The sequence below is a fragment of the Empidonax traillii genome, unplaced genomic scaffold (genome assembly GCF_003031625.1).
Source record: "Empidonax traillii isolate 1590-97213 ecotype Southwest subspecies unplaced genomic scaffold, ASM303162v1 scaffold18:size2335232, whole genome shotgun sequence".
Lineage (NCBI taxonomy): Eukaryota > Metazoa > Chordata > Aves > Passeriformes > Tyrannidae > Empidonax > Empidonax traillii.
Window position 1 is genome coordinate 727,820 of NW_020955211.1, and position 26,203 is coordinate 754,022.

At 36.1% G+C, this 26,203-nt stretch overlaps 1 protein-coding gene across 1 annotated transcript in view; it reads left to right on the forward strand.

The window, feature by feature from the left end:
• The window catches only part of PAM (peptidylglycine alpha-amidating monooxygenase), a 117,169-nt gene that overhangs the window by 52,846 nt on the left and 38,120 nt on the right, over window positions 1-26,203 (forward strand). The window contains exons 4-9 of the mRNA XM_027896726.1: window positions 422-479; window positions 7,511-7,598; window positions 14,697-14,782; window positions 16,461-16,544; window positions 24,031-24,079; window positions 24,559-24,626. Of these exons, the coding sequence (XP_027752527.1) occupies window positions 422-479; window positions 7,511-7,598; window positions 14,697-14,782; window positions 16,461-16,544; window positions 24,031-24,079; window positions 24,559-24,626 (433 nt within the window). The remainder of the gene's footprint in view (window positions 1-421; window positions 480-7,510; window positions 7,599-14,696; window positions 14,783-16,460; window positions 16,545-24,030; window positions 24,080-24,558; window positions 24,627-26,203) is intronic.

Here is a 26,203-nt window from a genome sequence, read left to right on the forward strand (position 1 = left end):
GAAAGTCCTGTCAGATTTTGAGTTCATGAATATAGTGAAATTCCAGTAGATGACATATTTCCTTTCCTAAACAGTGTTGAAAGTTGAAAAAAAAAGATTTGAAATAGTTAATAGTTAATAGCTATCAACCTAATAACCACCTTGATGACTTTATAGCCTGTGTTACATGTAAATAAACTATGGCAATGAATTTTTTTCTTATAGTAGTAATCCAGATAACATATGTCATCTTTGGCCAAGTATCTCGGTAAAGCAGGTGATATTTTCTCTAGATGGTCCTTTTTTATTATATATTTATTTGTTCAGTATTCCCACATTCATCTTCAGAAAGTGTAGAAAATGTTTGATGCTTTGTTTCTATCCTTTTAATTCTAAACATTCACATCTTAAAGGTAATTTCTATTCTTTTGTCTTTTAATAGTCTGATACCTACCTCTGCATGTCAGTACGCCTGCCAGTGGATGATGAAGCCTATGTAGGTGAGTATTGGATAACTGGAAGAACCTAAGCAAGCTATATTGAAGAACCTCAGCATTTTCTCTTTTCCTTTTGACTCATATTGACTTAATCTTTGGCTGTCAGGGTTTCCAAAATGCATTTGTCATGGCTAATGCGTAAACAAACTAGAGAGAGCTACTTAGAGTCAACATAACAAACTGTATCTGAGGAGGTTCATTGAGTAATTGTAGTTAAGGAGCTACATGCAGATGCTTCTGGCATGTCAGTACCAAACAGTCCCATTTGTAAAGTATTGGCTTCCTGTCTCTGGCCAGATACTTAATTCTGCTCTGCTGAGCAGCTGTTTACTTACCTGCTGGTACAGGCTGTAAATCCTTTGCACTTACAGTCAGTGTTGGCTGCAGGGAAGATTTTACTTATCTAGGGGAAAAACCAAACCAAACCAAACCCTCTCACATCTTTTTATTTTTTTAAATGTCATGGCAGGAGTAAGGTGGCAGGCAAGTAGAGGGAAACACTGCAATAACTTACAAATGCTGTGATCATATAGATAGGCAGAACAACACCATCTGTTCAGAAAGTTCTTGAGGTCCTTTTAGTTTTATTGTGCCTTGCTTGTGAACATAAAGTTGTTCAGGTAGAGAGAAGTCCTGTTGGTTTGGCTGAAGATAGTTTCACTATCAGAAGATGTTATAAACTGAATAAAAGAAAGCAATGAGAAATTAAAATGTTTTTTTTTCTTTTCTGTATACTTTTTTTGCATTTTAGGGTATTTGTACTTAAAAAAAGTATGATGGAAATACCATATAGTTTTTGATGTAGTGTATTATGAGACTACTGCTCCATGTGGATTTCCTTGTGGAAATCCCTTAGAAATAGAAAATTGTGTTTTGGTTTTCATGTTGTATTACATTAACTAAAAAAATCTGAGTAATTTTTCTTAAGTGTTTTCTCTGAATATCTGTTTTGTAAAGAGGTGAGAATCTGACCTCACATTTTTGTTGTGAGTGTGACCACAGAGGGAAAAATAAGCATAAAAGGGAGTGTGTGTTCATTCTCTGATAAACTATTCTTGCTGTGCTGTGAGGAATAGACTGTTCCATTTTCGTTGATTCACAGAAGCAATACTGTTTACTCCCTTCCTTAAGTATTTTTTATTTAGTGCTACACTGAGTTGAAAATTCGCATGGTTTAATTTATTATGGGGTTGCTGCACATCTAGTTCTCTCATTTGGTATCTGCATATGGTGAAGGCATGTAAACTTTTTCCTATGGTGTGCATGTTTAAAAGGACCTACTGAAAGAATTTGCTTTAAAATAATACCTATGCAAAGTCCTGATGTGAATCATACCACACAACCTGTTTTAGTTTTTTCTGAAGACTTAGACACTTCTAGGTTTTAGATGTTTATATGTTCTTCGTCTTTATATGATTTTTATAGGATTTGGCCACCTTTCCAGTAATCACTGTGCTTGAGTACATGTCATTACAAAGCAGAGTAAAGTCTGGACAGAGAAACCATTCTAGTTGTCACGTGGAGCTTTGAAGAGTAAGAGGAACTTGATGAGCAAATTTTAAAAAACAAAACAAAACAGCTTGTTGTGTGTACATAATGTGTTCTCATGTTAGTATTCCTTACAAGCTCTTATGTTTGGATGCTTTAAAATAAAACAAAATTACTTGGTTTTTTTTTCCTTTTTTGTCACTTCCCCCAGAATGAATAGGCATATGGTCAGTCTTAAGCATGTGATCAGTTCCATCATGCTTTAATAAAATCATTGGAAAATGTTCTTCATGGAAAAGATTTGTCAGATTTTTACAATAGATATCATTACCTAAGAAACGAGATGCTTAGAAGTTTGTCCTTAAATACTTCTGCATACTGTTAAGTGGTGTGAAGCTATCAACTTGCATGCACACATTTTGTGTTGCTTAAATAAGCATAGAAAATTGGCACAAGGAGAATTAATATTTCTTTTTAAAGGGATAGAGTTCTAAATTTTTATGATTTAAGTAGAATCATTGCATTGCCAATAAATGGTGTCTAACTTTCCTTAAAACATACTGCTTTGTTTTGTGATAAAAACATCTAAAAACTAAGATATGAACTGTGACTCTGGGTTGCTGTTTAGTGATGTATTGAGAAGACCGTGTATGTTTTAAAGAGTTCGACACAAGTAGGTGTGAATATACGTAACTGAAACAATAAACTGGGTATCTGAGACAGTTTGATGGTAACACTAAGGCAGTCTTTTGTCTTCTGCCTTCAGTTCAATTCAGTTGCACATATGCTGCTAAATAAATGCCTTCTGTATTTTTTTTTTGACTTTTGCACTTTAAAAGGATGCTTTTATGACCAAGTGTCCTTACAGTTTGACCAAGACTCACTCGTTTGTTCCTTTTGTTTACTTTATTTTCCTTTTTTTACCCTTATTTTTTCCCTTCTCTAAGACATTGTGGAAGAGGAAGTTCTGTTATGGAACCTACAACAGGCTATTTTTGTTGCATATTGGTGAAATATAAGGGCCTTGGAAGAGAGAGCTTCATTTTTTAGTGTTTTTTTGTGGGCAGTACTACATTTATTAATAAGTAGAAAACTTCTTCTGAAACCTTTTTGCAATATTGTTATTAAATTCATATTTGAGGACTTTTAATTCATACTTCAACCTTGCCATTCCCCTAGAGATTTAAAACAAGTAGACATTCATGCCTGTGCAGGGACAATGGGTATAACTTTGAACTACAAAACTGGAGGGATACTCTGCTAGATTACCAGCTTGTTCAGGGTCAGTTCTCAAACGTTATCAGAGAAAGGAACTGATCCAACTTACTTATGAAGGACCAACTAGAAGGAGAAGGTAGAGCAAGTTTTGCCCTAGAGGTCTTTTGCAGGCATGCATCTGTATATTTTTGCAGATGCTGTTCATTTTCTGTATTGTATTCTTTAGTGGAAGTTCAGACTGTCAAGGCTGAGATTTCTGTCTGAACTAGTTATTTTTGTGTCCCAGAGGGCTCTAAATGCTGAAAAATTGGGGTAGGGGGAGTGTTTGTGGGGTGTGTTGGTGTACCTTTATGTTAATGTTAAGAGCATACCTTTTGCTCCTGTGAAATTAAATGACTGTGAGATTAATATGTAGAAGATATTAGTAAGAGAGATTAATATGTAATTTTTCAAGAAAATATCATTCCAGTTATATTTTTTAAATATATTGTGATTTTCTTCTGCATCATGTTTGATTAACGTTTATGAATAAGTAGCAAACTAGAAACTCAGTTGAGCCTTTAATGGTGCAGACATTAATAAATATCACTCTTTCACTACTAAGCTTTAGAGATGGAAAAACGGTGCTCTACAGACACTCAGAAAGATTGAGTCTGACAGCAAGCCACTCAGCCTGGAAACTTGACTGTCATCTTCACCTCCTTACATTCATTCACATGGGTGACCAATAAATATCTTTTTCTTACTGGCTCATGATAAGTCCTTGTCAGATTGTGCTTGTCCAGAAATGAAATGGAGCCTTCTACGTTCAGATACACAAATTTATATAATTAGATGGTTAATTACTTTTCATCCATGAACAACTCTGAGAAGCTGTGGATTTGTTACTCTAGTATGGCATATATAAACTTTCCCAATGTCAAGCAGTGATGTCTTTATTGTATTGGAGGCCTCTAAGACCCCTTAATTTGCCAAACTGTACCAAACCTGTTGATACATTTCTTTAAAGTTAATTCTGTTATAGAGAAGACAGCAATATTAAACAAATATCAACTTTATATCATTTAATTGCTATTTGTAGAGATGAACTTCTTAGAAATAAGTTTTATAAATATGTAACTTAACTACACACTGTTAAGATTGAACTGATGTCATGTTCTGTATATTCCCAGTTTTCCCGGAGTTTGTAATTCTAAGTAGTACTTGATCAAGAAAGTAAGTCAGACTTCAATTAAGTATGTATACCAGAACTGCTACTGTTATTTTAATGATCATTTGTGTAACTCCTCCATGCATAAAAAATCATTTAACTAATGAGTAATGTTCTGTTCATTACTGTATAATGTGGAGGCTGTCAACTAGGAAAATAGACTTTTGTCTGCCATCCCTTAATACCAGACCAAAGTGGCGATAGTGGTAGTGATGGTCCTAGCCAGGAACAGGGTGGACCTAGCAACAGGTACAACATGGACCTGTTGGATGGAACCAGTCCAGAGGATCAGGTGAATGGAGGATCAGACCAAGATGATCAGAGGAATGGAGCACCTTTTCTGTGAGGAAAGGCTGAGACAATTGTGATTGTTTAGCCTGAAGAAGAGAGGGTTTTGGGCTGACTTAATTGTGGCCTGCTTCCTGAAGGGAGCCCACAAGAAAGATGGAGAGGAACTTTTTACAAGAGTAGAGGACAAAGGGGAATAGCTTCAAACTGAAAGAGAGTAGGTTTATATTAGGAAGAAATTCTTTACTGGGAGGGTGGTGAGGCACTGGAACAGGTTGCCCAGAGAGGGTGTGGATGCCCCATCCCTGGAAGTGTTTAAGACCAAGTTAGATGGGAGCTCTTAGCAACCTGTAGTGGAAGATGGGGGGTTGAAACCAGATGATCTTTAAGGTTCCTTTCAACCTGGGCTGCTTTATCCTTCTGTGACAGGTACAGCATTTGGCTCAAATCGCATGATAATTTGTATGGCTTTTACAACCTAGGATTTTTTAAGTGGCCTCTTTTTTTTATTATTTTTTTTTTCACCCTTTCTTTGGAAGGTTATAGTCCTGGGTGGGCTGCTAAGAAAGTAACTATACAGGAATCATAATGTAACTGTGAAAAGCTCTATTAAGCCCACATGCTGACAGACAGGTTTTTCAGTGCTTCCTTCAGAAACAATGATGAGGTATATCAGCTAAAATAGCATGTGCAAGTGTGTCACACAGAAAACTGATTTTGCATTGTTAACTCTGATGCATTATTTTCTATTAGCATTTATTTACTCTATTTAGGAGTAGCATTTATTAAGCTATTTGAAATAAGTTTTATAGTAGCACTTAAAGGTCCTGTCCATGCTCTAGAATGTAATTGTAATAGGCACAATGTGGAGAGAATAAAAGACTTCCTGACACATTTATTGGGGTAAATACTCACAATGGGAAAGTGGCAGAGAAATGAAAAGAAACAGTGAGACAGTATTAACCAGCAGCACAGATGGTGGCTTTAGCAGGTAAGAGGCCTAACCTTCAATTTTACATTTATAGAAGGCTGTCCTTTTAGGTGTTACTTACAGTACATTTTATAAGGTATTAATTTTGACAATAAAGTTAATGAAGTTTCATTATGTTTGAACTGCTTATAAACTGTTTCAGAAATGTAATCTCTCGCTTAAGCTGATAATGGCAGTTTAAAACACCTGAAACACCTGAAAACTAAGGTAGGAAAGCCACATAAAATGACAAGTTGCTCCTCCCATTCGAGAGTAAATCATAATTTTCCTACTTATTGTTACTGATAAAAACATCAAAACGTAAGGTCTTACTTTAACACAATTAAGGTTTTAGCTGTGAAGTTAGTAGAATTTGCTTGTAGGAAAATAAAGATGTGATGTAGTCTCTAGACTTTATTCATGCTGTCAAATTTTGCAGTTCTGAAATCATATGTGGTACTCAAAGTACCTTCCCAGGGCATGTGGATGCATCTCTTAATTCCCAAACCAAGCCCTCAACTGTGGTATGCTCATTTTCTTACCAGCTGACTGCATGCCTTGTGTCTTCAATCTGAAATTCAACATGCATGCCTTAACTTTTGGCTGGTTTTCTTCACTTTTCACAACAGGTCTCAGCTCCAAAAATTACAAGCTTTTTGATTGATTCCCCCCCCACCTATGAAACTGGGACAGTAATCCACATCATCATTCACTTCAGGAACCCTGCCTCAGCTCCGAGTTAAAATACTGACTTCAGAGTGCAGATAAATCCACAAGTCTTAGGAGCAGAACTGTTGTTCGTGGCTTCACCATCTCCCTATGTTAAGAACTAAAAGGCACTTAAAGACTCCTCAATATCTATGTACATGTAAGGACAGGAGTGACTTGGCTTTGGAATTTCCACTGTAGTGTAAGGTTAAAAACTCTCCAGTGTCCTTCTCTATGAAGAAGAGAGAAGGAAAATTTGACTGCATTCCCTGCATCTGGCACATCTTTTCAGTAGTAATAAAGGAATATAGCTTGCTTTGTTTTTAGAAATGCCTTCACTGTACATTCATGGCTGATATTACTACAGTGTGATGTTGGTAAGCTTTTTACTATGCTAAAGAGGATCACAATCACTTGAGAATCCAGAACAGTGTATTATCAGTGGCATAGAATAAAGAACAGACATTTGAGAGTGAACGTTCACATCTAGGTTTCTAACGATAATAAATACTTGAGCAATGAGATCATGTTGACAAATCTTTTTTTCCATTCCAGAGGGTTTGACCTATTAGTGAGAATCAATCATAATCCCTTCTTGGAACTGTTGTCCCAAAAATGATCCAGGAAAAGTGTAAACCAAGTGGAACACTGGAAGAAAATATTAGTTATGCATAAGATTTTAGTTGCTCTTAACTGTAACTTACTGTTTGTTTCTATTTTTTATGAAGTGCAAAAGAAGTAGAAGAGTAGTTATAAATCTCAAGTGCAAATTTCAAAGGTAGATTGCAATTAGATTGGTAGTAAAATTTTGCAGTTTGGAATACATTGATACATTAACTGAGTGTCATAATTAATTTGGGGGGAAAATATGGTAGTATTGATTGGGAACTTAGAATTACTTTTTCTTAATGACTCAGTGAGGTATAGTATTTTAGCTTGAAAGGTGGCCTGTTGAATGGAAATTTAAGGAAAGCTTGTAAGTGGAATTCAGTAGGCACATAAATGAGTGGGGACAGACATACCTTATTTCTAGTATTACAGAGATAAAATTGCTCAAAATGCTCTTGCTTATGTGACTTAAGCAATAGCATATCTTACTATGCCCGTGGGAGAGTATAGATAGCTTAATTCTTTTGCCACTGTCTTTTTCAGTTGACTTTAAGCCTCATGCCAGCATGGACACAGTCCACCACATGTTACTCTTTGGATGTAATGAACCCTCTTCTACTGAAAATTACTGGTAAGAGCTGCAACTTGCTTTTGTTACTACCCAGCTTGTGTGTGTGTGTGTGTGTGTGTGTGTGTGTGTGTGTGTGTGTGCGCGCGCGCACGCGTGTGTTAATTGCTTCTACATAAACCTTTTCCAGTGTCACAATTTCTTGGAAATTTATGACAATCTAGTCTTTCCACATTTAAAGTGGGTTTTTTTGTTTGTTTTTTTAACCTGAACTCCTCACTAAGGTAGAGAAGAATGTCTGGTTCATGGTTCTTCATGGCTAATTGCCTGTCTCCAAGGTGGAGGTAGGAGCTATAGTGAGCAGTGTCATTGACTACTGACAAATCTAAGCTTCAACTATAGTTGGCTGCTTTTCTGTGAATGAAATACTATATCAGGTGTCCAGCATGAAACTGAGTGAAGGATAAACTGAAAAGATTCAATTTATCAAATGGTTTGGTAGTTGACTTGCCCTCCAAAATGCCTAAGCAGTGAGAGCAGTGAGATTAAAATAAGTATGGGAAGCCAAAGTGAAGAGAATGTGAAGGTGGGTGGAAGTTTATGATCTGTACAGTAGTTTTGCAAGTTTTTTCCAGGTTTTCAGGGGAGAGCAGATGAGGTATTTTTCCTGATGCTGGAAAGGCTTATATGAATTATTCTGAACTGTAGAACAACTTTAATATAGGTTTTCTGATAGCACTGTGTAATCACAATTTATCTTTCAAGTCTTTGCTAAAAAGATATTGAGAACTGGACTTTAGAACTAATAGTATAACGTATTTTCAACAAAAAAAAACCATTTTGAATAATCTATGCATGTTTTGGGGAGATGATTTGATGAATATTTTAAATATACAACAAATTTTCATCAAAAGTTCTATCTCCTTTTTACCTATCAACCAACAGTTCTAATATTGAAAATGTTGTAATCTTATCTTGCAAGAAAAGCAGATGCTTAAAAAGTTCAGAAAGCACAGAATTTCTTTTAATTTCTTTTCCCATCAGACCACTTTTCTGTGTTCTTTTTATTGTGTCATATATATCATATATATATATATTTATTGTATCTTATATATATAGAATATACCTCTTTCAGACTTTATGGTGAAAAATACACCAACATAAACCAGTTTCCACTGTGGCCTTTTAAAAACAGTTTACATCTTGAGTATCCTGTTTAACACTGAATAGATTGTACTTGTAGTTTGTTTCATTTTCGTATATCTGGAAGAGGTTTATTAGAGCCTTGAAATAATTCCTACATGATAGAATTATATTTTTACTGATTGATCAGGAACTTGTGTTGAGATGAAGTCATGAGATGACGTCTAAGTCACAGCTGATGTTCTAAAGATGTTTGGAAGAGGTGGATCAAAAGCCGAAAAACATAAGGTTCTTCGGAGCTGAATCAGACTTGAATCCCCATTTTGAGACTAGGGTTCAGGTAGTTTGAGTCTCTGGCTGTATCTTCACTCTCCCTTAAAAATGATTGCCCCGCAGAAAACTCACCAGTGACAGTCTTTTCGATGTGGCAGCTAATGCTGTTTTTGTTCATGATGGCTGTACTTAACAGCTACCTGTCAAACAATGAAATACTTGCTTAGCTGTAGCAGACTGAACTTGGCGGGATGCCAGGTTCCCACTGAACTCCCCTCCTCCCCACTCCCACTCCCCTCCTCAGCAGGATGGGGAGGAGGGAAACTATAAGATGGAAAAAAATTCTTAAGTCAACATAAAGGCAATTTAATAAAGCAGAAGCAAAGGCTGTGTGCAGAAGCAGAGAAGAACAAAATCTTTTACTCTGCTTCCCATCACCATGCAGTATCCAGCCACTTCCCCGGAGGTAGAGCTTCAGCACAAGTAGTGATTGCTCTGGAAGACAAACATGGTAAATAACAAAGGCCTCCCACCTCTTTCTTCTAACCTTTATTGTTGAGCAGACATCATATAGTATGGAATATCTCTTTGCTCAGTTTGGGTCAACTCTCTTGGCTGTGACCCCTCCGAAGAACCTGCCCACTCATAGCTGGATGTGAGGGGAAACATTGGAGGGACAACCTTGATGCTATGGGAGCACTGCTCAGTAGTAGCCAAAACACTATTGTGTTATCATTACCTTTCTAGCTACCCATACACAGCACAGCACTGTAAGGCTGCTGTGGGGAAAATTAGCTCGATCTCAACCAGACCCAATACATTAGTGTTGTCTTTAAATCTGATATTTCCAGCTTTTCATAGGCAGCATTTGATTAAATCTTACTTTTTTTCTGGTATGGTTTCTGAGTTGTTGTGTTTGCTTTGCATTCTCAAAATTAAAAGCTCTTCGTTCACTGTCTCATTATTTCATGTCCCTGTTTTTGCAACAGTTTGCAGCTTTCATCTTGCTCTACCTTATCTGCAAGACTAGAGAGATGATCATCTGTATTCTACGTAAAAAAAGTTTAGACGTCTATGTATATGCCTTATACGCTTGCATCTATGCCATATATACACTTGTATAAGCTTCTATAAATGCCTGTTTCCAGGCATTGTATCCACAGATGTGTATAATTAAAGTAGTATTTTGAGTAGGAGCAAACGTGTATATGTATACATACATATTTCTGTAAGTTGTATTTCTAGGTTGAAAATATGTTCATGGAAATATTCAGATGTGCCAAAGCTGTTTTACATTTTTATAAGTCATTGCAGAGAATATGTGTAGTTTAAAAGCATGTAGTTTCTTATTAATTCAAATTTGCTAGGCACTTCTAATTTGTTTAAAGTAACTCTGATGATTGTGTATAATTTGTCTTAGTTGTTAATTTTTTTTGTTTATTTTTTTATTCCTATTGTTACCTGTAGTCTAGCAAGTGATGATTTCACTTGCTCTTCCATCAACTAAGGGAAAGAATGATTGTTTAAGTGCTCCACTGTAAGACTTCTTTAGCAAGGATTCTTCTTTTACCTTTTACATGGTCAACATTTTTACAGAGACAGGCTTTATTGAATTAAGGGCATTTCACATAGATTTTCTTCTTTATTGTAGTTTCTTCATGGAAATTCTCGGCAACCAAATCAGTTATATTTGTAATCAGTTGTAAGAACATTAAAACAAGTCAAGTCAAGAGCTACTTCTCATGCCTTCATGATGTGGGCTAGTTGTATTATAGCAAAATAGTCCTTTAGGAGCATTCAGAGTGCAAGAACAAAATTTGTTTCCCTGGGGTGTGAAGTTTCATTCAGGCCAGTTTTGAGTGGGGAGGAATGGGAGAGAGGAAGATGGAGCATCCAGATAACTGTTGGGATTAGCTGCTCTCTGGCCAGAGCCAGGCTGAGCCAAAATCTGTTATACCCATTTGGCCTGCTGCCTTTTGTGGTGATTTGACACTACTCATACAGATGCTCCTGGCATTCTGAAAGGCTTTCAAATGGTGTGGGATTTGTGCTGGCTCTGATGTTCACTGCAACATGGTAGAATCTATATCTGAGCAAATGCTAAAGGTGTGCACAGACATTTTCCCCTTTTTAAATACCCTGGGTTTCCCACAGAAAAAAAAAATAGTAGTCTCCCAGGGCTCATTATCTCAGATGGTGCTTGGTGCACAAAAAAAAAAAAGGTGTAGCTGCTTCTGTTTCTTGATTGTAATTGACCCTGAAAACAGTTCAGACGCTATAACAAGAAGTTTTGTCTGAGCTGACGAAGTGTGCTAAAATTGAAGCAACATGCCTGAACTGATTGATCAGAAGTTCAGATTGTCCATAGACAATCAAGAATGCACTCAAATGATTTAAAAGGAATTGCTGAATTATTCAGAACTTAGGAGTCTCATGGAAGGACAGGTCTTGTGCTGCATTAAACCTAACACTGAAATGAATGCCCGTGTATGAGCTGATTCATAGACATAGCCTTTATTTTGAGATCAGGCAGGGCAACTTAAGTAGTTACCTAATCTAAACAAATGTACAAGTACAGGTCGTAGATCACCACCCAGTAATTCTTCTTTCAGACTAGCTGTTTCTGTTGGCACGAGAGGATGATTTTGGAAGTGTTTTAACATCAGTAGTTCACTACAAGTTGCAAAAGATGCCAAGGCTGGTTCAGTGAAATACTTGCATTTCACTGCACAGGGCAGAGTGGGGACAGTAGAAAGAATTTTATTTCTGGGTGCAATTTCTTAGCACTGTCACAGCCTCAGAATGTTATGCAACATTCAGCTCAAGAGCTGAAAAAGGATCATTTTTCTCAATCACCTCAATTGCCTTTTTTTACAAGTCTTGGTTAGAGTCAAGGAGTAGAGTATAATAAAGAAAGAAATAAAAGGTTCTTTTACCCTAATCAATGCAAATATTCTAAAACAAAAGCCAAATACTGGTATTACTCACATAGTAAAATATTCTACTTTCAGTCTAGGTAATCAAGTCAAAACCCCAGTGCCATTAAAAAACCCAAGATCTTGAACTTACCCATGACTGGGGAGATTGCCATTGAGAAGTCCTGGAGAGTTTGCAAAAGACCAAAGATCCAAGAAAGAGTCAGCAACCTCTGTTTTCATGCCCTCCCCTATTCCTCTCACTCCCGAATTTTGACTGCAGTCAAAATCAGTCCTAGGTACAATACTGTATAATACACAGTTATACTCCATTTTTAAGGTATTCTGTGGTACTTATTCTGTTTAGAATCTAATTTTTTGCATGTAAAGAAGCTATGAATTTCAGTGATGTGTTAAATTTTTTTTTTCTTTTTTTAAATTTATACTTTTTATTAGCCCCTTGCTTTTAAATCTGTTTATCAGTTATATTATTCTTCTTCGGAATATCCTCTAGGATTGTTTTTTTCTGAAAACTTAGTGTTTCAAGATCAGCATTGATGGCTAAATGGGAGGGTTGACCATTTTTTAAGCAAAATGAAAGAGCAGTATCTGTATTTCATCCTTCTCCCCTAAAGTCTTCCTGCTCCGTTGGCTAATATCTCAGGCAGAAAGTTTGAAACAACCTGTGCGGGTTACCTAACTAGTGTGTTACCTAACTACCATGCACATTACCTAACTAATGTGTTCTTAAAAATACTGAGGTATAAATAAAGGCTGTCTGGCCCAGAGTGTGGTGGTGAAACTGTGACTGTGCTTGTAGTTTCTGCTGGTGTTCCTCCTAAACAATCTTTTCAACACATTTCCAAACTTTGCAGCTCAGTACCTGGTGAGAGCTGAAGTCTCTTGGGTTTTTTATATTGTAGTATTGGAAAGCTGAGTAGTTTTCAGCTGCAGCGATGTCAATCAAAACGTTTCACTTACCCTGAAATAAGTTTTCCTTTTCCATTAGGGCATGTTTGCAGAGGGAGATGACCAAACTGTTAGTTTTGAAGATCTATAAATATATTTTGTGAACATAATTAATGAAAAGGAAGAAGTGTTGTGTTCTCTTTTCTCTTGACACTGTCAGGATTATGGCAGTGCTTTCTGTCAGAAATAAATACAGTAGCCTGTTTGCAATAAGGCTCACTGGGATTACAGAAAGGCATAATATCCTGCTGAGGTGGTTTAACATACATGCCAGAACAACTGGTTATCCCTGAGAGATACCTGGAAGGCATCATGGTCATTTGCATATGTAGCCCAGCCATCCTCAAAAAAAGCATCAGGGAGCCTGCTGGATGTCCTGGTCTTTGATGCTTTTATACTCTTCCACACACTGTGTTGCACTCTGTTCTCCCCAGAATTTCAGGTGACTGAAACCATGCCTTATGTGTACAGACATTTTTTCAGGTCTCATTTTGTGAGCAGTAACAAACAGAAGGGGTGTACCATTTTGGTTTGGAATAAAAGCTTGGCATGGGTATCAACCTTTATGGCATCTGGCTTGGATCAGTTGAAGTAGTCTAAATAGTTTCAGGGTGAGACTTTCTAAAAGTCATACCTTTGTATGCTGCACCTGTTGAATGACTTCTACACTCTGTGCTCAGCTCTGTGATACTTTGCCACTGAAGAAGGTACAAATACACCCCATAAATAAACCTTTTTCCTAATAGAGGATTGAGAAGGAGAAGCATCTTCTAGGTAGGTGTTTGGAAAAGCTCCTTAGGGTCCCTTGTTTGATGTGGCCTACACCCATGTATAGCAGTCAGCACCTTCTTGAAAGTGATCCAGGTACATTGTGGAGTCTGTATGGCTGTGCCTGACTGGCCTTTTACATATTTGGCAGTGTCTGTGCCCTAAGTTTACCAGTTCTTGCAGATTCAAGGTATCTAGAATTTATCAGTCATTCAGTGCCTTTCATTCTACGCCCTTAGTTTCACCTGCAAGGTTAGTTACCGAGGCTAGGCACAACTCAAGATCTCTGTTATTTGTGTTTGTAACCTGTTTGGTCTGTAAGTTGGCAAACTCTTCTTTTTTGGTTTTGTTTTCCGTGGGTTTTTGTTTTGTTGTTGTTGTTGTTGTTGTTGTTGTTGTTGTTTTAGTTTTTTATCTGGTTTGGTTTGGGTGAGTTTTTTTATGGTTGTTTCTTTTTTGTATATGTGTGTTGATTTCTCTTTTATGAAAAGCAAGAAATTTTGCAGTGGCATAAAAATTACCTTAGAGCAGTGAGCTTGCATAAAGTACAGGAAACAGCATGAGTGCCTCCTATCCGTGGGTTCATACACAGCTTCCAGTCAATTTTTTTAATTTAAAAATTAAACTATTTTTAAATAATCAATTTTAACTTAAGGCTGTGATGTCTTGTGGGAGGCTTTTTCTGCTTTGTGCATGAGTCCTGTTCCTCTCTGTAAATGTGACAGCCATTGTCATTTTGTGTCAGTTGAGCTAATGGTGCTAGAAATTTTCATACGGTTCACTCTCACTAAAGTTCCTTCACTTTCTTCCTCACTGGCTGTTAGGCTAACAGGGCCTATCAGAACTGTCTATGGTTTTGATCCCATTTGCCTGACAGTGTCTTAAGGCAGAGGGAGGGAAATAAAAGAATTTGGAACATATACTGATATCTGTGAGAGCGATCTACCTTAAAACAGCTTTTGTGTTTGATCAACATACATTCAGAAATATCTTTCCCAGATCTTGAAATTAGTGAGTTTGCGTGTAATTCAGCTGCCATTTTCTGATTTCAAAATTTTAAAAATAATATTCCCTTTTCCTTCCTCATTTTTAGGGACTGTGATGAAGGAACATGCAGAGATAAATCTAACATTTTGTATGCTTGGGCAAGAAATGCTCCACCCACCAGGCTACCTAAAGGTATTGTCTCTTTAATGTGGAATGCTTGTGTACAGGGGCAAGGGAAAAGAGGATTTAAAAGCAAGCACCTGGCATATCCAGGAAGCTCTTATAATATTTTTGTTATGTCTAGTTGATGGAAACTATAAACCTGAGACTCAAAAAGTATGACATTTATTATGCTAGCTAATGTACTTGAGGGGTTTTGTCATTCTCTTTACATCATGGGTTTCTGTAGGGGGAAGAAAGTCTGAGGGATATAATGTTTATTTTTATATAGCATTAATCTTGTATTTCCTGCTATATGTTACTGGAAGGTTACTATTTATGTACTTTAGTGGCACACACACTGTATTGAAATAATTTTATGTTTTTGGAGAAGCAGTATCAAGTTCAATTGAATTTTTTGTGTCTTAAGTATACCGTACAATGTAAAGTGTTTTGCATTTCTTAATGCTTTGGTGCAGTCGACCAGTATGCTTATATACCTGTTTTCTTGGATGATGACTACTCCACTGAATTAAATGAAAACTTCTAAAGCTACTTGGAGTGCTATGACTGTAAAACAGGAAGAATTGGTTCTTTCTAATAACCACTAAGGGTCCTAGAAATATCTGTATAGCTTCAGTCTGAAAATACCTTGAATTCTAGAAGTTTTTAATTAGTCTTTTATTGCCTATTTTCGTAACCAGGAGCAGTGCAGAGTATCATGAAAATTTTGATTTTTAATAATCTATTTACACACTTATCAAGATGAATGTTACTTGGTTATCAGAATATCAGTTTAAAACGTTGTTACTTGGAGGGTTCTGTGGAAGTCTGGTGCCTGGAGGATTATGTGGAAACTTTGCTCTTAAAACCCAGCAAGTAATACTTTTCTTGTTTCCAAGGTGTCCAAAAATACAAGCTTTGTGGGGAATATTCATAAAGTGGCCTCATTTGTGCACAGAGAGGCTGCAGTCCCATTTATAAATAGGCTTTGCCTGTTACTGTGGGATTCTCCGACCAAATATGAAGAAATTACTTTTCTCTACTTCTTTTGGAGAGTGTTCATTGCAGAATTGATTTAGAGAAGTTCCTTTTGGTGATGACGATATTTTGCTATTTAATTATTTCAAACTATTTTAAACTTCTTTATTGCCTTCTGTGCCTGTGCTTGGTTCTGTCAACAAGTAATGTAGCTGCATCATTTACTCAAGATTTTTTCTGCATACAATATTAATTTACATCTCAAAATATTTTACTGCAGATCTTTTTATCTTATCATTCTCAGTGTCTTCTTAATAAGTCAATCAGTTTGTATCATGTACAGGTTGTATGAGAAATGAAAGTTCAATCAAATCATGCATGAATGACAAAACTTCATTTTTATTTTGAATTTGTTTAGATAGTGTTTATATATATGTATAAATATATATGTATACATATCTATATACATATGTAATCTGTATTAATATCCTCTGATTGAGAGAATTCACTGCATAAAGCAGTTATGGTCCTGCTTCCTACTCTGGGAACATGTGTTGTGCTGCTGGTTTGCCTGGGTTTCAGGACAAAGTTTTCTTTGCTGGTGTCTCAGTGAAATTTTCTACCCCTTCTGTTAGCTATTACAGTGCTTTGTATTTTTTTATATGGTCAGTGGTGGTGAACCATTTTATATTTTATTGTTTCTGAAAACAATGCATTTTCCTTCTCCTAGGTGTTGGATTCAGAGTTGGAGGAGAAACAGGTGGCAGATATTTTGTGCTCCAGGTACATTACGGAGATATTAGTGCATTTAGAGGTATGTATTTTGGAAATTTGTTGTGTAAGTTGTATCAACTGCAGCTTTAATATATTTACATTACCTGTAGAAAGCAATTTTTCTGTTAGTGCCATTTACATAGGTAGAGATAAGTGGGCATATTTATAATACAGTTTGTATATTAATTTGACTTTATAAATTTGATTTATCTCTATAAACGTTTGAAAGGTGAACACATTTTTTTCAAAATGTAGAGCAGATGACATGAAGTAATGAAGAAACAGATTAATAATTCTAAGTGTAGGGAGAACCTTGAGTTTTTCATATATAATTCAGTGTTCTCTGATAAAATTGAAACAAATAGCTGTGAACATCCTTAAACTATCCCTTACTTGAGTAGATGGTGAAAAGACCATGTACACTGGCCAGTCAGTCACAGTATCTGTATTTGGAAGAAATATAACTTGTGGAGACAGTGTCACTTGTTTTTTCTCATTTCAAACATGGCAATATGCTTATTGTTGTCATTGAGTGCTTCACAGAACCACAGAATGATTGAGGTTGGAACAGACTTCTGGGAGTCATCGGGTCCATCCCCACCCTGCTGAAGCAGGACCACCTACAGCCTGTTGCCTAGGGCCATGTCCAGGCATCTTCAAGAGCAGAGACACCCCAACTTCTCAGGGCAACCTGTGCCACTGTTCAGATATCTGCACAGTGAAAAGTATTTCCTGATGTGCAGAGGGAACCTCCTGTGTTTCAGTGTGTGCCCATAGCCTGTGGTCCTGTCACTGGGCACCTCTGAGAAGAGCTGGCTCTAGCTTCTTTGCACCCTCTCTGCAGATCCTTATTTTCCCCAGTTTGAGCAGTCCCAACTCTCTCATCCTTTCCTCACAGGAGAGATGCTCCAGTCTCTTCATCATCTTCATAGCCCTTTGCTGAACTCTCTCAGTGTCTCTCTTGTACTGGGGAGCCCAGCACTGGACACAGCATTCCAGGTGTGGCCTCACCAGGGATGAGTAGAGAGGATCACCTCTGCCAACCTGCTGGCAATACTTTGGCTATACAGTCCAGCGTACCATTTGACATTGCAGTAAGGACACACTGCTGCCTCATGTTCACTTTGGTGTCTATGGGAACCCCCAAGGCCTATGCTACCAAGCTGCTTCCCAGCTGGACAGCCCCCAGACTGTGCTGGTGCCTGGGGTTGTACCTCCCCAGGTGCAGGACTTCGCACTCCTCTCATTGCATTTCATTAGATTCTTGTCAGCCCCTTTCTCCCAACTTGTCCAGGTCCCTCTGCATGGCAGCACAACCATCTGGTCTATCAGTCACTTGTCCCAGTGCATTGTTATCTGCAAATTTGCTGAAGGCGCACCTGACCCATCATCCAGGCCATTAATGAAGGTGTTGAACAGAACTGGAGCCAATATTGTTTCCTGGGCTACACTATCCTCCAATAAGACAACCATTTAACCAGTGTTCAATTCACCTCACTGCTCATCCAACCTATACATTATGAGGTGGGATGAGTGAAATTTGGATTACATTAATGCACCTTGAGATATTTGTGATGTGAGATTTTGGGGGATTATTTTATTTATTTACATTTCATATTGTACCTTTTTCTTTAAACATGAAATGCCTTGTTCAGATACCTTTGGGATGCATGTATTTTTACTTTAACTCTGTAAATCACATGCTGGGTAAAGTTTTTGAGTTAGGACCTCTCTGGTCGTCAAGAATGAAAAATGAGTGGGTTGTCATTCTCATGGAACTACTCCATGATATGTTGCTGTGTAGGATTTAAATGAGAATGTGGAGATCCTCATGGGATAAGAGATAATGAAAATGTTGGATGAAGAAGAAGGAGGAAGTAAGCTGAATAACAATAAAAAAATTAAGGGAAGGTATAATGTAGCATAATGGCAAAATTGGTAGAGGAGGAGGAGGAAGGACATTTAAACAGTGCCAGCACTGTTTAAATGAAGTATATATTCAAATATGCACAACTGAAGTTGAAAGAATTGATTTTCATAAGGAAGTTCAGCTGGACCCTTACAACCCAAGAGATCCTCTGCCTGCTAAAATCCTGAATAATTAAATTCACAAATCTCTAAAGAGAGCATATTTATTGAGAGCCTGCTCTTCCTTATTGCTTGGGGACAGTGAGAGTTCTCATAGTTCATTTTCGCTCTTAAGTATAATATACTAGTATGTAGTTATTAAGAAAAAGAAACAAATGAGACTAGTAATCTTCATTGCATATTAGTTTAGAATGTATTCTGAAATTTTTATTAGTAACTTCACTTGTTGGTCAAAGCTTCTACTCAAAAAAATCCACTTGCAGACTTACAGAAACTACAGTGAAATGAATTATCTTGTGAAATTAAGACATAATTTTATACCCCAAAACACCCCCCCCTGCAGTAGTCACTCTTATTTTTTGCCTAGAATATTTGTGCAGGACTTAGAAATGTCATAGATATAAGCCTGCAAAAGGATGATAGTTTAGGAAGTGTGAACTGATAGGACTATGATGTAGGGGGTTATATTAGTGTAGTTTCAAAAGGTAATGAGTGTGAGTTCCTATCTGTTTTAGGGGGGGAAATGCAATAGTTAAAATCTGTCCGCTCTCACGTTCCATTCTTTCTAAAAAGAATATCTCTTCATTTCATTAACCGGGTATTAAATTCATTCTCCTTTCCATCCCTTCTTAGCTTTAATCATGAGCTAAGAATTCTTATTTAGGTATGCACTTTATGCTCAAATATCAAAATAAAGCTTATTGTTTTCTAAAATGAACATATTAGAAAATAAGCTGAAAAACCAAAAATACATTCTACAAAAAAATGGGGTATGTGCAAAGAGCCATCTTAAAAAAACATTAATTTCTTTATTTCACTTTCTTCACTTCTTATATTGCAATGGCAGAAATTATTTTTTTGGAGTTATGGCTGATAGTGGATATAGTTTTGTAACAAATAAAAAGTCATCAGAAATTTGTCTACCATGCTATTACCCTAGTCCTTTCCAGCACATATGAGAATTTAGTTGTTATACTTAAGAATCAAACTGTTTAGAAGATATTGGTAATGTCTTTTAACTTATACTCTATGGAAGGTTTTCACATTCTGTTATTTTTATGTGTGCAATTATTGTATTCTTTGAAGCAAGCAATTTATAATTTTTATCAGGATGCTTGGAGCAAACTTATGGGGAATTATTTGATTTTTGTTCGGCTCTGGCTCCTCCTTCATTCCCTTTCTTGTTCTCTCTTTCTTGCACAAGGAACAGTATTTACATTCTCAGTTCCTTCTCTTAACCCCCATTTTTTAACATGAGAATAGATTTATTTCTCCCTGGTATCATTCCATACAAGAATTATGATAGCCACATTAGGTATACTACCATAGATGTACCTGCTTTTGTGGGAGTGTGTGGGGTTCTTTGTGTTGGGTTAGATTTCAGATTTTTTTGGTTGGTGAGAGTAATTATTTTGGACCACCAAGCTGGCAGATATCTTAAAAATATCACTATCAGCAGTTTTTTGTCCCCTTTCTTTTTAGAAAGGAAGTTGTGAAAATGTCAGTGGGGAGACTGTGTTTGCATTTTGATTTTCACAAATTGATAAAGGTAGAGTTTTATTCTACATGTTACTAGACTTTTAAAAATAATTTTGCTGAATTGATTTTGGATGAGTGAACAGATCGGCAAGTGCAAGCACCTTCACTTCCATGAAAAAACAAATCAAGCTATTTATCTTTTATGTATGTTATACTAGCTATCAGTTTTGAATGCACCATACTGAATTTGTCTCATTCTTTACCGAGACTTCAAGTTCATTTTTGTACTCCATGTCTTTGCTTTTTAAATAGAATTTGAAGAAAGTTACTTCACTGTGGGCGTTAGCTTTGGAATTGCCTCACTCAGAAGTTGTGCTTACCTTTGAGGCTACTTCTTATCTTTAATGAGGCAAAGCCAATTCTGAGACCATATGTGGAGATTCTGGTACAAATCAAAGGCTGACTTTGAAATAACAAGGGGTTTGGAACTTCATAAAAAGTGTCATTCTCTTACAGTGAAAGCTTTTAAGCATTCTAGTCACCGTGTGTGAGTGCTATACTGTTTGTATGAAATACTAGAAATAGAACAGTTGAGAAGCTGAATAGATAGTTTGAGGAGAGTGCTCAAGAATTTATAATCTGTGTACCCAGAGTGCAAAGAAAGAAGGTTTTGAAGAGTGTATGTTTCTATGAGTAAAAAAAAAAACCAACCATAAAATTTTAAGCGTCTAGGAAGCCATGGAAGTCTCAATATCTATGGCAGATTATTGTGCATGTAATTAAAGAGTTCAGGATTGTTGATCTGGACAGACAGATTAAGCAGGAAGCTTGTCAGACTCATACTGCAAGTCCTGTCAAAATCAGCTTACAGAATGCGAGTGTTTCTCTTCAGGATAATTTGCCTTCACTTCGAGTATGAGTATTTCATTTGACAAACTGTTGAGTATTTCTAGTATTTGAGATATTTCTCCTAGAAAACATTATAAACAGGAGTAGCATAGATGATTCTTTTTAACTAGTTTAAACATTCGTTGGCAGTTAAACTTGGAGTGACCATTACAGTATTGTCATGTACAATTTTTAAAAAGGATATATTTAAAATCTCAAGCCAGTTAAATACGCACCATCGATTTTGTTTGACGTAGGCAAATAAAAGCTGGGAATATATAGTATGATTGTGTTATATTTGCACATGACACAAAAGGCAGTCATAAGCACAACTTCTGATTTCATTTAAGTTGGAAAGGCTGCGTGGGTGATTGGCTTTCATTTGAATCTGTTTTTTAGTTATATAAAAGTGCATTTTCTAGTCTTTGCCAAATAGTAAATAGAACTTGTAGTGCATATTTACTTAATATCTGAAACAAAGAAATCAAAGGAATTAGATAGGCTGGGCTGACAGATTGCAAAAGAGATGTTAGATTTTGTTTGGTTTGTGCATTGTTTAAACATATTTTTGCTTAGGTCAGACAGTAAAGCTTGAAAAGAACTAGCGCTGGGAACTGACATGACCTCACTGTAGTCAGCATTCTTGGGTGGAGTGTTCAGAGCTTTAAGTATTTCAAAGCTGTAGGGAGGGAGAAGCAAGAAAACATCATTTCCAGCATAGCCCTGTAGTTGTTAGAAAAATGTTTAGCCACATTATGGCTAAATATAACTAAAAACAAAATAATAAACCACTGTAGGAATTCCTTAAAACTCTAGACCAAAGTATCCGTTATTTTACTCTTAAAACAGCACTGCAGATCAGATACTTGTGCCACATTTGTGTTTCCCCTGATACTGATTTAGATGGTTGCCTTGTATAGTAACAACCATAACTTTACCACTGTCTTCATTTTGAAATTGTTCTAATTAGGTGAAATACTGAATAAAATCTTTTTCATACTCTGAAAATTTAGGTAGTGTTAAAATACCTTAATATTGCCAAACTGAAATATACTGGAGTTCTTTCCTTCCTCCTGCTGTGCTATTTTTAAAAGAGGCACTATGACGTAGTAAAGGTTAAATTTTTCAAACATGACTCATATTTGGCACATGTCAGCTTTGGTTTTATTTTCTTGGGATAGTTTTTGCAGCAGTGTTCAAAAGACAGGACGGTGATGTTTTCAACTAAATTCCAAAACAGAGATGCAAAACTACTGATTCCATTTTAATTCTCCTAATTTTATTACTTCAAGTGATAATGTTCTGAGAGGAAGCAAGCATTTTCCAATTTTCATTGAAACTAATGTAGTGCAGACTTTCTAACAGTGTTGACCTTATGAAAGCTGAATTCTGTAGCATCACCTGTATTACATGAATAGCCAAAAATTTAGTCAAAAAATTTACTTTGAAATAAGGAGGGTGGAGGAAAAGAGACTTCACAAAGAACTTTGTAGTAACCGTAGAGGTATTGAAATTGTAAGTGAAGCTTACTACAGTGAAGAGTAGAGGATGAACAGTATATACATATCTTGAACTTTTTCTAAAACCACTGACAAAGAATTTAATTTCTCTTTCTCTTGAATGTTTTACAACCATTCCCCTTCTTGAGTCCTGATAGCTTGGTCTTTCTGGTGCTTTTGGATTCTCGATTTGGCAATTTGAAAGAAACATTTATTATCTGTGATTGAAAACCCCTGGATGTTCTTGCATGGTACCTATTCAATACAACTACAGTAGTAGGTGATCTTGATGAAAGAGCTACTGTTCTAGCTTTTCTTTTCTGTGGATAGTTAGGACTCCCTTTTTATTGTTATTTTCAAAGGATTAGTGATTCAGATTTTTAAATCCAGAAGTGTTTGTGAGATGCACAGAGGTCAAGTAGCTGAGAATTTGCAGATGCCATAATGATGAGCCTAGTGAAATTGTGTTAACAACTAATTTTCTTGCATAACACATGTATTAATTTATACATCTACATTTTGAACATATTGAAAACAAATTCTTGTAAATTCTAGTGCCAGTAGTGGGTAAAAAACCAAAACCCTTAATGGTGAGATGGCATGTATCTGAAATAACTAGTGTTCAAAAAACTAAACTGATACTTTTTAATCTGTAAAGTCTCCCTGTTTTGTCCTCCTCTGATCATTATCCTTGCTTCTGTTCAAGTACACTGCTTTATTCAGTTTGGAACCTAGCTATCGGTGGGAGGAAAAACTCTCTGAACTAACCACTTGTCAGCAGATCCAAAGCTAATCTGTTCTCTTTCTCATCTGAAGAATATACTGTTAGAGGATATTTTTTCAGAATTTTATTTATTTCCTTTGGAGTTAGACCTATCTTCTAACTACAGCTGTTGTTGTTATAGACATAAGAAAAATAAACTTTCTTAAAAAAGACTAAAGATTGAACTCCCAGATCATCAACTAAAATTCAGTAACTACATAGACAGTTGTATCCTTATATTAAAACGTCAGATATATAACATAATGATGATACAGTGCATGAACAAATAAAATAGCTATTCTTACCTTCTGGGATATCCAGTGTTAAACAGAGTCACTGTCTGTATTGGTATCTTAAGTTGTCCTCTTGACTTTATTACAAGGATTTCTGGCAGCTCCATTATTAATGGCTAAAATAATGAGTTTTCACAAATCTTTCATTTTTCTAACTGTTATCAAAATGCAGCTTTGTTTGAAGCAAAACAACTTTTTCTGCTGCTGTAAACATGGTACTGTTTCATCTCCCAGATGCTAGTTCATTAAGATCCAGAATTTCTGCTGTCAAAAAAGCAGTCAGTTTCTCATCCACCACAGTTTTGCTCTGTATTAGGATTTTACTACAAAGGCAGTACTGTGATGTCCAGGTTTGTGCAAATTTGAGTAATGTTTACTTAGTGTGAAGGTTTTATTGCAAACAAAAAGATAAAAACTTGGTCTGATATGTTTTACACAGTGAAAGAATCTTATTAATATGTAATAATTTGCAGGGTTTCAGTTGCTGATTATTAAACTGTTTCGTGATTTGTACAGATAAACACAAGGACTGCTCTGGTGTAACTTTACATCTGACACATCAAAAGTGAGTATCTTTAAAAATAACCATTTTTTTCATCAGAATAGAAGGTATGGATTCGTTTGAAAGCATGTGAAATAAAAATAATACATACTTCACAATAGTAAGAATTTTGAAGTCATGTGGCATCTGTTGGCAAAAGATTTAATTTTTGCTTAGAAACTTGACCAAGTGGTGCTATCAGTACTGAGCTAATCCAATTTAAAAGCTTCATATTTAGAAATCTGGGACAAGAACAGCAATTATGTAGATGATAATTTTGTCCTATTTCACATACTTTGCAGAAAATGCTTTAAAAATTATAGCACTGTATGAAAAAGAGGGAGGAGGAGGTGCTGTATAACAGCTTCTTTCTCAGCAGACCTGTTTCAGGTGTAATTCAGCATTTTGACATTAGGGGTGTTAAGATGGTATTGCATGTTGTGTCACTTGCAGTTGTATTTTACAGAGGACTTGTTTACCAGAGCTTGGGTTTTGAATTGCAGGCAGCCTTTGATTGCTGGAATGTACCTAATGATGTCTGTGAACACTGTCATACCACCAGGCGAGAAAGGTGAGTCATCGTTCTACAAAGGGATTATGTAATTTCAACGTCTGATTTATTTTTATTGCTTATTGCAGAAGAAAATTTAGTAGAGACTTCCTGAATTCTAGATGGAAAAATTAGTTACTTAATTGAACAAATTATGAAAAAATAATTATGTTGAGGGTTGTATCATATTTCCTGATGACTACATCAGTAAAGGCAATCAATGCTGTAGAAACACAATGTTGTACAAAACAATAATGATCTGTGCAACTTTGAAGTTTCTAGGGCTCCTGAGAGTGTTTCTTTGATTTACTTTCATCTTAATATTTTACAAAAAAGACTCTGCCTATTTTCTAATTCCTCCTTTCCCTCCTAGAAAGCCATAAAATATTTTGGACTCTTCTTCATCTGTATTTATCATCCATGACATTTGTGGTTCTAGTAAGAGTTCAGTTTTAATGAATGAATTTCAATCAGTTAGGAGCTGCTATTTAAGAATTTTATTCCTATGTTCCTAGTTGATTAAAAGGTCAAAATGCTGAAAAAACACTCTAAAAGAAAGTTTCCTAACAGTTTTGATTCAGAATCCTACTCAGTGGATTTTGTCAGAAACTCAGTGCCAATATCCCTTCTTTAGGCTAGCATGCAATGTTCTGTTTTAGGGAAGTTGAACACTAACTTTACATTTTCCTCTGTTATACCACAATTTTAAATTAGATAGCTGAGAATACCATTTGTCCCGTTTACACTTAACTGCTTGAATAGGATCGAGGTGGTCAAATACTAAGCTGGCTCCAACTGTTTAGTGAACTCAGAAACTTGAAACATTTTTTAATTTGAATTGAAACTTTACATATTTTGCTGTTTAATATGAAAACATATCAAATTAATCCCCCAACACCCTCCAAAATCTTTGATAAAAGGGGCAGACAAACAGTTCTGTCCCTGTTGATAGCTGCCTTCTCATGTTCAATCATATTTGCAGTTCTTAAGTAGAGCATGAGGTTTGTTAGAAAAGGAAACATGCAGACACCTCTCAGAGAGGCATCAATAAAGAGATTTTTCTGTAAGGTCTTCCTTAGCAATAACAATAGTTACTGCACCTAACACAAGTACTAGTCTTCAAACACTGTACAACACTTCACTGCCGAAGTCTGTTTCTAACCCTAGACCTCTTAAGTCTGGGCCTTTAAAATCAAGCCTTCACTGTAAATCGTATTAGCTTAGAATTATATCAGTTTATTTTAATTTTCCCCTGAAAGTTTGCATGTTTCTTTTAAGTGTCCCTCAACGTAGTCTGTAAGCAAGTGTATTACTTCATTTTCTTAAATATCAGTAGTGTACACTGGAAAAAATACTTCTGGCTTTCAGCCCAGTTTTGTATGTACGTCATCACAGAAAGTAATTTTCAACTGACCTTTACTATATTTTATTGTTTTTTATTTGCAGATGTCTTGAGATAAACAATGCAGAAATATAAGATGTTATCTATTATCTTTCGAAATTGTCTGTTGTCCAGTATAGTTATACTTTTTGTAAACCATACTGAATGAGTACAGTAATTTAACTTTTCTCTGTTTGATAAATAATGTGTTTGTCAT